Raw genomic sequence first — 11,357 nt, forward strand, 5'->3', positions numbered from 1 at the left:
ACTCAACGTGGGGTGTGTATTTCCTTGAGATAGTCAGGATTCAGTCAGACTAATGTACGCCAAGAAATCAATGGATAGTCTCGCCGTGGAAACACAGCTATTGGATCGCCATGGAGCATAGAGTTGGTGGAGTAGAGTCCGCGAACGGAGGTATAGAAGGAGGGGAGCCCCGTAGGATGCATTGCATGGTAGACTGACGTGACTTATTCGACTACTCGGTACTGGTTGGTGTTGAAAGGAAATTGAGCATTGTTACTCACATTTTCCCCAGCGTCGATACCCAGTCTGCAAATCATCGATATCAACATAGTTCGAGTAGACAGCCATGCATTCGACCATCACCTTGACAGCACTGGCAACGCTCGCCAGCAGCGTTTTGGCCGAAACCATCCATGGTGTCGTCGTCTATAGCCGACATGGCGATCGTGAGCACACCTTTTCAGCACCCATCTTGTCCCAAAATTAGGTTTCAGTTCAAGCAGCTCACAAACACAAAAAATAGGCACCACCAAGCACTACGGTTCGCAGATGCTGACCGACCTGGGCGCCCAGCAAAACTTCCAAGTCGGCAGCGCCTACCGCAGCCGGTACCTGACCCCCAACTCTCCGCAGCACATTGCCGGCATCTCCCCGGACAAGTACGTGCCGGGCCAGGTCTACGCCAGCGCTCCCGACCAGAGCATCCTCCTCAACACGGCCACGGCCTTCCTGCAGGGTCTGTACCCGCCGCTGGTCGGGCGTGTCGACGACTCCGTCGCCAGCGCGACGCTCAACAACGGCAGCAGGAGCGTGTCCCCGCTCGACGGCTACCAGTACGTCCTGCTGCACGGCAAGAGCGCCGACTCGCCCGAGGCCGTGTGGATCAAGGGCGACGACGGCTGCCCGACCAACGCGGCGGCCGCAGAGTCCTTCTTCCAGAGCGAGCAGTTTTCCCAGACGGACCGGGCGACGAGGGAGTTTTATGGCAGGTTCTACGACGTGCTGGCGGGCGGCGTCTACGACCTGAAGCGCGAGGACATGACGTACCGCAACGCCTACGACATTTACGACCTGGTCAACGTGGCGCGCATCCACAACGCCTCGTCGCCCGCCCTCGACGTCTCGGACCGGGACCTGCAGCAGCTGCGCACCCTGGCCGACTCGGCCGAGTTCGGCTACAACTTCAACGCGACCCAGCCCGCCCGCAACATCCACGGCCGCACCCTGGCCGCGGGCCTGCTGCGCCAGCTCAAGCAGACCGTCGCCACCAAGGCCGCGCTCAAGTTCTCGCTGCTGGCCGGCAGCTACGACACGTTCCAGTCCTTCTTCGGCACCGCGGGCCTGACCGGCCTGTCGGACGACTTCTTCGGCCTGCCGGACTACGCCTCCACCATGGCGTTTGAGCTCTTTAGCGACGGCGAGGATGCCACCTTCCCGGCCGACGAGGCGCTGCGCGTGCGCTTCCTCTTCCGCAACGGCACCGACGGCGCCTTTGACGCCTTCCCGCTGTTCGGGTCCGGCGAGGAGTCGCTGCCCTGGGCGCGGTTCGCGCGCGAGATGGACGGCCGCTCCATCGCCACGGCTGCCGAGTGGTGCGGCGTCTGCGAGAGCAGCATGTCGTTCTGCGCGGCGTTCAACGGCGACGGTGGCAGTGTTGCCGCCTCGCAGAGGGGCGGCTTGTCGGGCATGTCCAACGCCGTGGCCGGTGTCATTGGCGCCTTGGTCGCGCTCGCTGTTGCTGGTTTGGCTGGCGGTGTGGCGTTTTTGGTTGCGAGGAGGCGCAGCTCCAAGACGGTTGTTACCGAGGTGCACAGTGACAAGTTGAGTGACAAGGGTTCTGTGGTTTGAAGTTGTCGCAGCAGCAAAATAGATATCTAGACTTAGTTCCAGGTTGAGAAAGTGTTGGGTCCTGTCAATTTCTTCAAAGTTGAAATGGTATTGAGAGTTTTGTTGTAATAACACTAGATATTACCACAAGGATTATACAAAGGAGAATGTCATCAATATCCCCGGTCCAGTTTCATTCTATTCTAACCCATCTTTAGTTGTTTTTATTGTTCTTGTTGTTGTTGTTGTTATTTTGTTCTTTGGTTACTCTCCCCTCCTCATACAACAGCACTTCACACCATCCTCTCGGCGCTACTAAGCTTGGAAGCAGACGCCCCAGGCGGCGGCGGGCTAGGGCTGCCCACGATGGGTCTCTCATCGCCCTCTCCGCCATCGCGCTCCTGTATCGCCTCGCGCCGCGACCAGAATCTCCGCGAAGGGTGCTGGCCGAGGCTGTGGAGACTGCCGCGCGTGGCGGTGCGCTCGATGCCCGGCGACGAAGGCGAGTGCATCGGCGGCTGGATCGTGTGCTCTGCCGCGCGGATGCTCTGCAGGCGTGCGAGCTGCGCGCTCGTGTCGTGACGTCGGCTGCCGTACACGTCCTGGAACATGTCCGGCCCGTGGTCTATCACGACGGATGGGCCGCGGCGTCGCCGGACTGATGTCGTCGACGGCGTCACCCCGGAGGACACGGCTGTCGGCTGCTGTTGGTTCTGCTGCTGCTGCTGCTGCTGTTGCTGAAGCTCCCGCTGCAGCTGCTGCTGGCGTTCTTGGTCTGACGTGTGGATGCTCAGGGATGGGAACGGCACGACGGGGCTGGTGGCTGTTCCGTCTTGGCTTGGCTGGCTCTGCGGCTGCTCCGGGCGCGGCGTGACATATGTTGTGGCCGGCTCAAACGCTGGCGGCGGGACGCTGGTCCAGTAGAAGGGTAGGTCCTTGGTACCACCGGGCTGCTGCTTCCGCGGGCCCTCGATGCCCAGCAGGGCCATCTGCCGCATCAGCTCGCCGGCGAAGCGGTTGTGGCGCTGCAGACGCAGCAGTTCGTTCTGGAAGCTGGACTTGTGGAAGAAGACGAAGCTGAGCGTGACCGAGTACACCTCGTCGATGGTGCTGACCTCGGTGATGATGCGGGGGCCGTAGTCGCGCTTGTTCTCCAGCACAAAGTCGGTCATGCGGTCGCGCAGCTCCTCGATGACCTCGTTGGTGGTACCGAATCGGACCTTGAGCACAATGGGGTCCGCGAGGCCGTTGGATCGACGCTGGTTGAGGATGAAGAGGTTGTTGAGCAGCGAGTTGGGCGCCTGCACGACGTGACCCTGCATCTTCTTGAACTCGGTGTAGAGCAGCGAGATCTCCTGCACGTAGTAGTCATCACCAGTCATCATATCACCAGTGTTGCCGTAAACGCGCACACGGTCGCCGACGTCGAAGGGGTGCTTGACAAAGACGAAGATGATGGACTGGAGGAACTCTTGCGCGGTCGCCTGCAGCATCCACGCCAGACCCAGCACCGTGGTGCCTGCCGATCCAAGAGCAGCGGCTGCGGAGCCCGAGATGATGGAGACAAAGACAATGATGGCAATCACCAGGACGATGAACATAAAGACCTTGTCGAGCTTCTTGATGACCGAGTCCAAATCCTTGAGGGACGCAGCGATGGCCTTCTTCTCGAGGTGGATCTCGTTACAGACCAGCTCCAGCTCCTGCATCGACACGTCGCCGTTGAGGTCCTTGTCAAAGACGCCCAGACACGCCTCGGCGTCTTCGGTGTTATCAAAGACCTTTTGGAAGTCCTCGAGCGTCAGGGTCTCGTTTCCGGGCGTGACAAAAGTGCGAAAGATCATCCTGCCCAGCGTGAAGCTGGTGGGAGTGGAACGCAGCAGCTCAGCCACCACCTTTTGCGGGTGGTTCTCGTCCAGGATCTTGCGACCGGTAAAGTCACCAGCGACCCTGTTGGCGACGTTGCCGACACGCGTAAAGGCGTCTCGGGCGTTCCGCTGCAGAGCCTGCATGGGCGTCCTCGCTCCGGTCATGGGGCTCTGGCCGTTGGGGCTCCACCCTTCCTCCTGCTCGATCATGGTGCGCGAGTACGTGTAGAGCGAGACCAGGTACTGAATGTCTCTCTTGTTGGCCTCGATTCGGTAGGCATACGTGCGGCGGTGGAACGAGTTGGCGATCCACTGGATCAAGATCTTTTCGATAAAGTTGAGCGCGGCCAGCACAAAGAGCGCAATGATGACCTTGAAAACGACGTCGATCCAGTTCACAAAAGGCTTGCCGTCCGGCCTGCCCGTGTCTAGGGTGGGCCCGTACGAGACGAGCACCGCAAGCATCCAAATAAACAAGGCCGTGTGCAGCTCGAGGCCTCTGCCGACGTCAAGCCACTTCTTGTGGTTGTTGGAACCGACCATCTTGGCGCACCACTTGAACAGATAGGGCATGATGGCACACAGGAACCGCGAAGCCCAAAGGGTGCCCCAGAGGATCTGGAGCCAGATGCCGAACCAATACAGCTGCACGCCCCCTTCACCTCCCACACGTGGCTGATCGTTGTCCAAGGCGAGGATATCGATGAGGATGGGAGCCAGCAGGATCGCAGCCACAGGCATCCAGTAGACTAGGTAGCGGATGACGCGAGGGAACTTTTTTATCTTGACCCAGGCCTTGTTGGCCAGCGTCGGTGGCTCCTGGTGCTGACCCGGGGCAGCAAGCTGTTCCTTCTCGTCGATCTGCTCATTGAATGCATCTTCTGGGATGGGTGATGGTGCTCGGCGCCGGTGATCTCTCGAAGTCCTTGAATGGGACTCTTGCTCATGGGTCGTGACGAGCCTCTCAGCCCGAAGAAGCTCGAGATCATCGGTCAAGCGGCTCGTGTATTCCCTTGATTCATCCTCGTGAAGTGTAGCCTGGTCGGGAGCCAGGCGGTCAGGGTCCCCCATCTTTTCATTGTAGGTGTTGTGTCTATCTGGTGTGGTCATGTTTGCTGGCTGTCGATGGGATAACCCATCCGCTCAAGTCGTCTGAGTGATAAGTGAGGAACAAAAATCAGACCAGACGTGATGAGGGGCGCAACAAACGCGTTGTATCCAAAGCGGTCCGAAAAATCGATGGAGAGCCGAGAATATGGAGCTACTCCAGATGATTTGTCTAGGCGCCGTACTCCTGGACGTAAGCAGGTCCAAGTTGTTGCTCAGTAATAGCCTCTTTCTTTGGTTGTCGAAAATGGCGATCTCGACAATAAAAAGCCAGCTGGGGTGTCAGGAGCTGATACCCCTTTGCGTCATCAAAAAGGAAGAAAAAAAAACCAAAGAGTCTAGACAGCTCGATCAACTACTAAAAAGAGTGAAAATCAACAGAATGCAGGGTGCAAAGTAGTGCAAGCCAAAACCTTGCAGCGACTGACTGACGGATCTTGACAACAAACGAGTGACAGCTCTGATCAGCGATCAGGAGGGATCAAGCCGGATAAGTCGGGTAAAAAATACCAGAACAGTCGAGACAAACCCCAACCGGTAACTTTACCAGAACGAGCAATTCAAAAATGGAGAAAAAGGAGGTAAACCCTTTATCAGCTTGGGACGCAGATCCTTTCCAAGTACTCAGTTTCCAATACCGTGTCTCTCACGTTGTGATCCAGATATCTCCTGCATTTCCAGTGGAGAATGGGTGACCAAGATGGCGAGGGTTGGCCGGGTCAGAAACCAGGGAAAACAATTGTGGTTCCTCCGTCTTGTCATTATCAGTTGGCGGTTGCAGCTGAATTGCTGACTATGGCCCTTGTTTGCCCTCTTCCAAGGCAAAAACTGCCGTACTAAGGGCCTTGGACCCACGTCATCTTCTTGACCGTCTTGGTATTTCTTTTGTTTCTTACCTTTTTGTATCATATCATGGCTTTTTTTTCTTGTGGTCCCTCGACCAAGCATTTGTATGCAACGCACGGCGCGCTTCTTGAAAGTCTAGGCGTGTGTTGTCTGTCCTCCATGTGCAGTAGGTTCAAAACAAGTGAATGGGCCTTTTCACTTTCTGCTCAGCCCGAAATCTCGCACCGTGAAAATAACGCGTACAGTATGTACAGCATAAGCCCTAAACACAAGCGTTGGACGAGCTATGCAGTGAATCGAGATGTATCGGACCGAGTGGAACAACAAGACGCGTAAAAAAAAAAAGAAGCCCATTGGCAAGTGAATTATGATTATGGATTCCTACGGAGTACGGAGTATCTCGGGAGTAATACTGTACAGTACTTCACTCCTCGCGCCTTCCACCCTTCATAATGACCCGTGGGGGCGTCGCCCTACCGAAATTTTCCAGCGATTGGACCCATGGTGGGGGCGTTAATTTCGTCATCAGTGGACCTGCCCCTTTCTGGGCGGCTTGGCATCGAAAGCCACAGATTGCCGCGGGTCTGGGCGGCTGTCCGTCCGTCGACTCCGTCCACCGGTTTGCCGTGAAAGGGCCTCGCCTTGCCTTGCCTCGCTTCCTGGAATTAAACTGAGGCGAAGCAGCTGGAGCAATATCGACAAGACCAAAATCCTGATCGAGAAGCTCCAAGAAAACTGGACAATTGGTTCGTTCTGATTAGACTTTTCACAAACACGAAATGTCCATCCACGTTTCAACAAAGGACCAGTAGAATCTTGTTTGTTTGCTTGTCTATCGGCTAGCCGCTGGCTTGTTGGGACGGGGAGGCTCCGATACGCCGCTAAGACCTGTACAAGTGCCGCAGAAATATCTTTGGCCGAAAGTCAGAGTCGAAGTCAAAGGTCCATCTCTGCCCCTTTCAGGTAGTTCAATTTAGCAACATGCCAAACATGCCACAGACATGCTGTCAGTATAGTGATTACTTTAAAAACTATAGCAGGCCAAGCGCCCGAAGCGCCCGAAGCATAACAAAATAAAATAAAACATTCTGTATCTAATCATGCCCGTGTCATGTAATCGCTGCAAACCAGTCAGGAATCGTACGTCGCATACTTCCAAGCCGCCGGCACTGCCACCAAAAAAAATACAAGTCACCGCCCGCAAACAATCTAACACCCGAGCCGCCGTCTCAGGGCTTGCCTCGAGAAAAATCCCTTGGAAAAGAGAAGAAACAAAAATCAGGGTCTACACTGTGACAATATCTCGTGTCCCGCCACCCCCGAGACCAGTGTTTTTTTTTGCAACTTCCCACCCGTCGACCGTGTTATAGCAAGCGAGCGGAGGCGGGTTAAGCGGCCGACCGCAAGGGGACACAGACCCGGAGGTACTACTTTACTGGTTGCTTCTCGGGTTCTGGACCACGGTAATCCGACACCCCTCTGGGCTATTTTTGGCTTTCAAGGCCGTCCGTGTTTAGATGACTGGAGCCCGGGTTGCACACTTCGGATTCCAGAACGTCAATCGCCGGTCCTCAAGCATGTTAAAGTAAAATCAGGGACCACCCTCGGCTGTCTTGTCCACCTTTTTTTGTCCTATCATCTTTTCCCAAAGCTTCTCATAGCCCCAGGCAGTATCAAGGTTGAGACGAACAAGACTACCCACCCAGTGCCAATGCTCACTACTGGTGCAAGGCTCAGCACCAATGCCAATCTCAAAATACACGTATGGTAAGGGGTTTTTATGCAACTGGTACCTATGTCCATGTCCTCTCTCAGAATAATGCACTTATTGTGCTTCAATAGATATTCGACCCTACAAATCACATGCTGTTTTTGATCAACGCGTTAACGTTAACCTTACTCGGTAGGTTGAGCAAACTAATGTGTCAGTGACCCACCGTTCGAAGTTAGCGCCGTTGACAACTCGGCTCTGTAAATCATGACGTCGCTCAGGTTTACATCTGTTACATGGTCTTTTCCAGCTCCGAGATGCAGAAACGCGGTCAAGATGCAATTGAATCAGTTCTTTGTGTGTAATCATTTTTTCGTTGTGCTTTTCCTATCCACAACGCCTCAATGGCAGTTTGGCCTAGATTAAACTTGATCCCCGGTCACACACTTTTGTTCCCTTGTACTTGACCAATGAGGCTGCACACTGTCCTTATCTCAAGTGACGCAGATGCAACCAAGAGCTGATCCAAGCCGAGCCGCCGCTACAATCACCCTCAAACAGAGTGTACCCAGCTGCAACCACCCCTCGCCAAATCTTACTTTCTTAATTCGAGATACTTGGTAGCCGTTTCCCATGTTCCTTTGACAGTAGCGCTGAGCTCCTTGTCAGGGAGTGTCTTCACGGCACCGGCAATGGCCCCGAAGAATGCATAGAAGATGCCCATATCTTCTTCAAAGTCTGTCGAGTGCGGCACGTATTCTGCTGGGAATGTCTCCATGCGCTGGCGCCGCACCTCGGCTGGTTCACCCACTTGCACCTCGTCCAACAGTGTTTTGACTGCAATACCAAACGCAATGTCGGGGTTTTGTGTGAATGGGAGGCTGTTATAATGCGCGTCGAATTAGTGACCGTTGGGTTTTGAACATCTTTCACAACCCAAGGACTTACCGGTTGCCAATCTCCCATGAATCATCCCTCTCACGCTTTGCCTGTGCGTACATAAACATCGATGCAACAATCGCCTCGACAAGATCACGGTCTGCCTCCCTGACCGTGGACGCCAGGGAGCGGAACACAAGCAAACTCTTGTTCAAAGGCCCCGTGTATCCAGTCGGGGCGTGTCGCAACTTGAGCAGCGTTGCAACGCGGCTCAAAAGTAGTAGACTGCCCTTATCATCTTCTGATCCATTCAATGGCAGACCATGTGACTCGTCCTGAGGCGCCTTGGTGTGAAGCACACCAAACCTAATCATCTCAAAGGCCACAAGCAGCTGCTCGTAGAGACCCTCAAATTCAGGATGTTCCTTAGCCACCGGCTCAATGGCCTGGAGTGCCTGGGCCAGTGTTTGGCCCCAGGGCGTCAGTTCGTGCGAGTCCGAAACGTAACCACGCAGGTGAAGGAAGCGCCAGATTGCGACCGATACGATTACGTCTGCAGAGTCAAGCGACGCACCCTTGATCCTGTCCTTGGTTGATGTCGCGCTGACGAGGTCTGGGTTCTTGAGAGCAAGAACCTCAAAGGCAATGGATCCCGATTCTGGTTTGGGAAAGAGTGATTTGAGTTTGCTGTCCGTGATGAGCCAGCTCGCGGTCCTGATTCCGGGAGAAGGCTGCACATTTCGGTGATTGACGTTGTAGGTGAATTTGTCGTCGAACCAGACCTTCATCGCCACATCGCGAAATCCGATGCCACGGTTCAGACGCGGGATCAAGAGGCTGAGAGTCATCTCCTTTACAGGAACCAATGACTTGGTCACAAGGTTCCGATACTCGTCCGAAACGTTACCGTCGATTGTTGGTAGCACGGTTATTTTGCTGTGTGTTATCCAGCTGAGCATCCGTGGGCCAATCAGACCGGTGTTGAGGTAGTGGAAAAGTTCTGCGGGTAGCTGAAGGCCCAGATACTCGTGGTTATCTTTGGTAAGCTTGTCGTAGTCGTGAACCGTCACGGCGCCATCTTCTGCAATGTAAATGAAGTGAGCCACCGCCATCTTTGCCTTGGAGTACTTATCAAGCCAATTAGGGTCGTGCGACTTCAGAATGTCGCTGAAAGAGTGGCAAGCCGAGGCAACAGACTTCTCCGACGCCCTCAACATGTTGATGGCATCGACCACGTTCTGCCTACGGGGCACAGGCAAAACGCTACCGTCCTGCAACGGCGGAAAAGGAGGCAAGAACGAGGTCCCGACCATCAGAAGAGCGTCTGCAAACGTGTTATCACCGATGCCGAGCTGCTTGATGATGTTTCGCTTGGAGATTGCCGTTGCGGTTTTGTTGGTCCAGTCTATCGAACGGATAATCATGTCTTTGATGGGGTAAAGCAGAAGCTCCTGAGGGCCCATGATACCGGCGCATTGGTCTGAATCGATCATGTCCAAATATGCAATCTACCTCGGGTTAGATTCAAATCCGCTTGCGCATCAATACTGGCTCGGAATCTGAGACATACCTGAGCAGCTGCATTATAGGGCGCAACCAGGAAGTGCAGGTCCAAATCCTTCAGTATTTTCTGCAGCATCCTGTAAAGGTTCTGGACTATGAAGGCGCCATTGTGGTTGCCAAACGAGTTGACCGCCTCCTGCGCCTGTCCATTAACGTACAGCTCCCAGGCCTGCGTTGACTTCTCGATGGACTTGCGACCCCGGCTTGTCATGACCTCATCTTGTCCCATCATGGATTGGCCGTCGAAGATGAAGAACGGCGTAACATTGTGAGCCTTCCAGTTCGCCAGGTCTTCCCGAATGTGGTTGTCGAGCCCATTCATACCACCCAAAGCGGTCAGGAGAGGTTCTCGGGTCGGCGGGGTATGCAGCAAGTACTGAAGATAGTACGTGGCGTCGATGGCGATTGAGCACTCCTCGAGCTCGGCGACGTTGTGGGCCCTGGCGCAAAGTCAACATCGGGGAGAGGAACCCGACCAGGAAGGATAGGAGAACTCACGTCGCTTGGCCGTTGATGTACTCATCCTCGACAAGGGATGCTGATGTAAAAGTTAGCTCCTGTTGCGGAATCAAGTTGCAGTGCCAGCCAGCACTGGCTATGCCTTCTGAAAGGCCCTGGCTGATGTAGGTATGGATCTTCAAGACACCCATGTCGAAGTCTCACTCTGCGCGATCACGAAATGAGAGGAAAGGGATTGCGGCGAAGAGCTACCCAAGGAGTGCCAGTTATTTCATATAGCTGGGCTCAATGTGTGAGCAGGTGGAGAGGGAATCGGAGCTGGGCCATGTTGCGCGCAGGTTCAGAGAGGCAGCAAGGTGTTTGTCGCGGGTGCCTTTGCCATCAGTGATTTTGCGCGTGGCATCTTCGAGGGGTTTGAGGAAGGAGTGGGCAGGCATCGACTTGAGTGTGACTGGGCGCAAAGCCAGATGCAACAACGGTACCGGTTTGCAAAGGAGGAAGGCGGAAGGGACACTCACAAGGCATGGTGACGTTGGTTCTGCCTAGCTCCCTTCACCCTCCACCAAGTTTAACAGCTATGCCTGGTAGCACCGGCCGAAACCAAAAGAAAATAAAGAGGCGGTTGTCGAGGCGGGGAGTACGAATCGGTTGTTGAGGAAATGCGGGCGATTTCAAGTAGTCGCACTGCTGGAAGTCGATGGGTTGCAGGGACAGGGACGTCAGGGCGGCGGAGTCTGGGTCTTGAAAGTTGGGGCCAAGAAGTACAGACAGGCGAGGGGAGGAAGGAGCGACTGGGAGCTTGTCATGAATGCAAATAAAGGGACCTAACCGACAGAACAACAAGGAATGAATGGATGAAAATCAAACTTGGTCGCAATCCTCAGTTCTCGTGCACGTTCGTTACGCAGTCAAAAGGTCGGGCAGTCGGCGAGCTCTGTTGAGAAACCTGCCCTGCAAAGTAGGTTCGTGATATGGTATGGATCGAAGGGATGTGGCCTGTCTTGTGGTCTTTACACGAGCTGGGTCCATTTCGAGATCGACCTCGAGCTTCAGCACTAGACATGGCAGTTGGCGCAAATGCCAGCCCCACAAATTGTCGAAATTATGCTGCTTGTGTG

At 54.7% G+C, this 11,357-nt stretch overlaps 3 protein-coding genes across 3 annotated transcripts; 1 reads left to right on the forward strand and 2 right to left on the reverse strand.

The window, feature by feature from the left end:
- Positions 1–230: 230 nt before the first annotated feature.
- Positions 231–1,972, forward strand: MGG_08305 (uncharacterized protein). The gene is made up of 2 exons (XM_003715724.1): positions 231–425; positions 503–1,972. Exons 1-2 carry the CDS (start codon positions 326–328, stop codon positions 1,825–1,827), a joined length of 1,425 nt encoding a protein of 474 aa, XP_003715772.1. The 5' UTR covers positions 231–325; the 3' UTR covers positions 1,828–1,972.
- MGG_08304 (mechanosensitive ion channel family protein) lies at positions 1,510–5,457 on the reverse strand. The gene has a single exon (XM_003715725.1). It carries the CDS (start codon positions 4,782–4,784, stop codon positions 2,100–2,102), a length of 2,685 nt encoding a protein of 894 aa, XP_003715773.1. The 5' UTR covers positions 4,785–5,457; the 3' UTR covers positions 1,510–2,099.
- Positions 5,458–7,706: 2,249 nt separating this feature from the next.
- MGG_08303 (XPG domain-containing protein) lies at positions 7,707–11,343 on the reverse strand. The gene is made up of 5 exons (XM_003715726.1): positions 10,758–11,343; positions 10,279–10,318; positions 9,788–10,220; positions 8,287–9,725; positions 7,707–8,219 (listed from the first exon to the last, which is right to left on the reverse strand). Exons 1-5 carry the CDS (start codon positions 10,762–10,764, stop codon positions 7,934–7,936), a joined length of 2,205 nt encoding a protein of 734 aa, XP_003715774.1. The 5' UTR covers positions 10,765–11,343; the 3' UTR covers positions 7,707–7,933.
- Positions 11,344–11,357: the final 14 nt, after the last annotated feature.

The sequence above is a fragment of the Pyricularia oryzae genome, chromosome 2 (genome assembly GCF_000002495.2).
Source record: "Pyricularia oryzae 70-15 chromosome 2, whole genome shotgun sequence".
Classification (NCBI taxonomy): Eukaryota; Fungi; Ascomycota; class Sordariomycetes; order Magnaporthales; family Pyriculariaceae; genus Pyricularia; species Pyricularia oryzae.

Excerpts from the sequence above, each read along its gene's own strand:
- MGG_08304 (XM_003715725.1), bottom strand. The coding sequence starts at position 4,784 with ATGACCACACCAGATAGACACAACACCTACAATGAAAAGATGGGGGAC.
- MGG_08303 (XM_003715726.1), bottom strand. Across the intron at positions 10,221-10,278 it reads TACATCAACGGCCAAGCGAC|GGCCCACAACGTCGCCGAGC; the intron begins GTGAGTTCTCCT and ends ACTTTGCGCCAG. Across the intron at positions 8,220-8,286 it reads TCATGGGAGATTGGCAACCG|CCTCCCATTCACACAAAACC; the intron begins GTAAGTCCTTGG and ends GCATTATAACAG.
- MGG_08305 (XM_003715724.1), top strand. The coding sequence starts at position 326 with ATGCATTCGACCATCACCTTGACAGCACTGGCAACGCTCGCCAGCAGC. Across the intron at positions 426-502 it reads CTATAGCCGACATGGCGATC|GCACCACCAAGCACTACGGT; the intron begins GTGAGCACACCT and ends CACAAAAAATAG.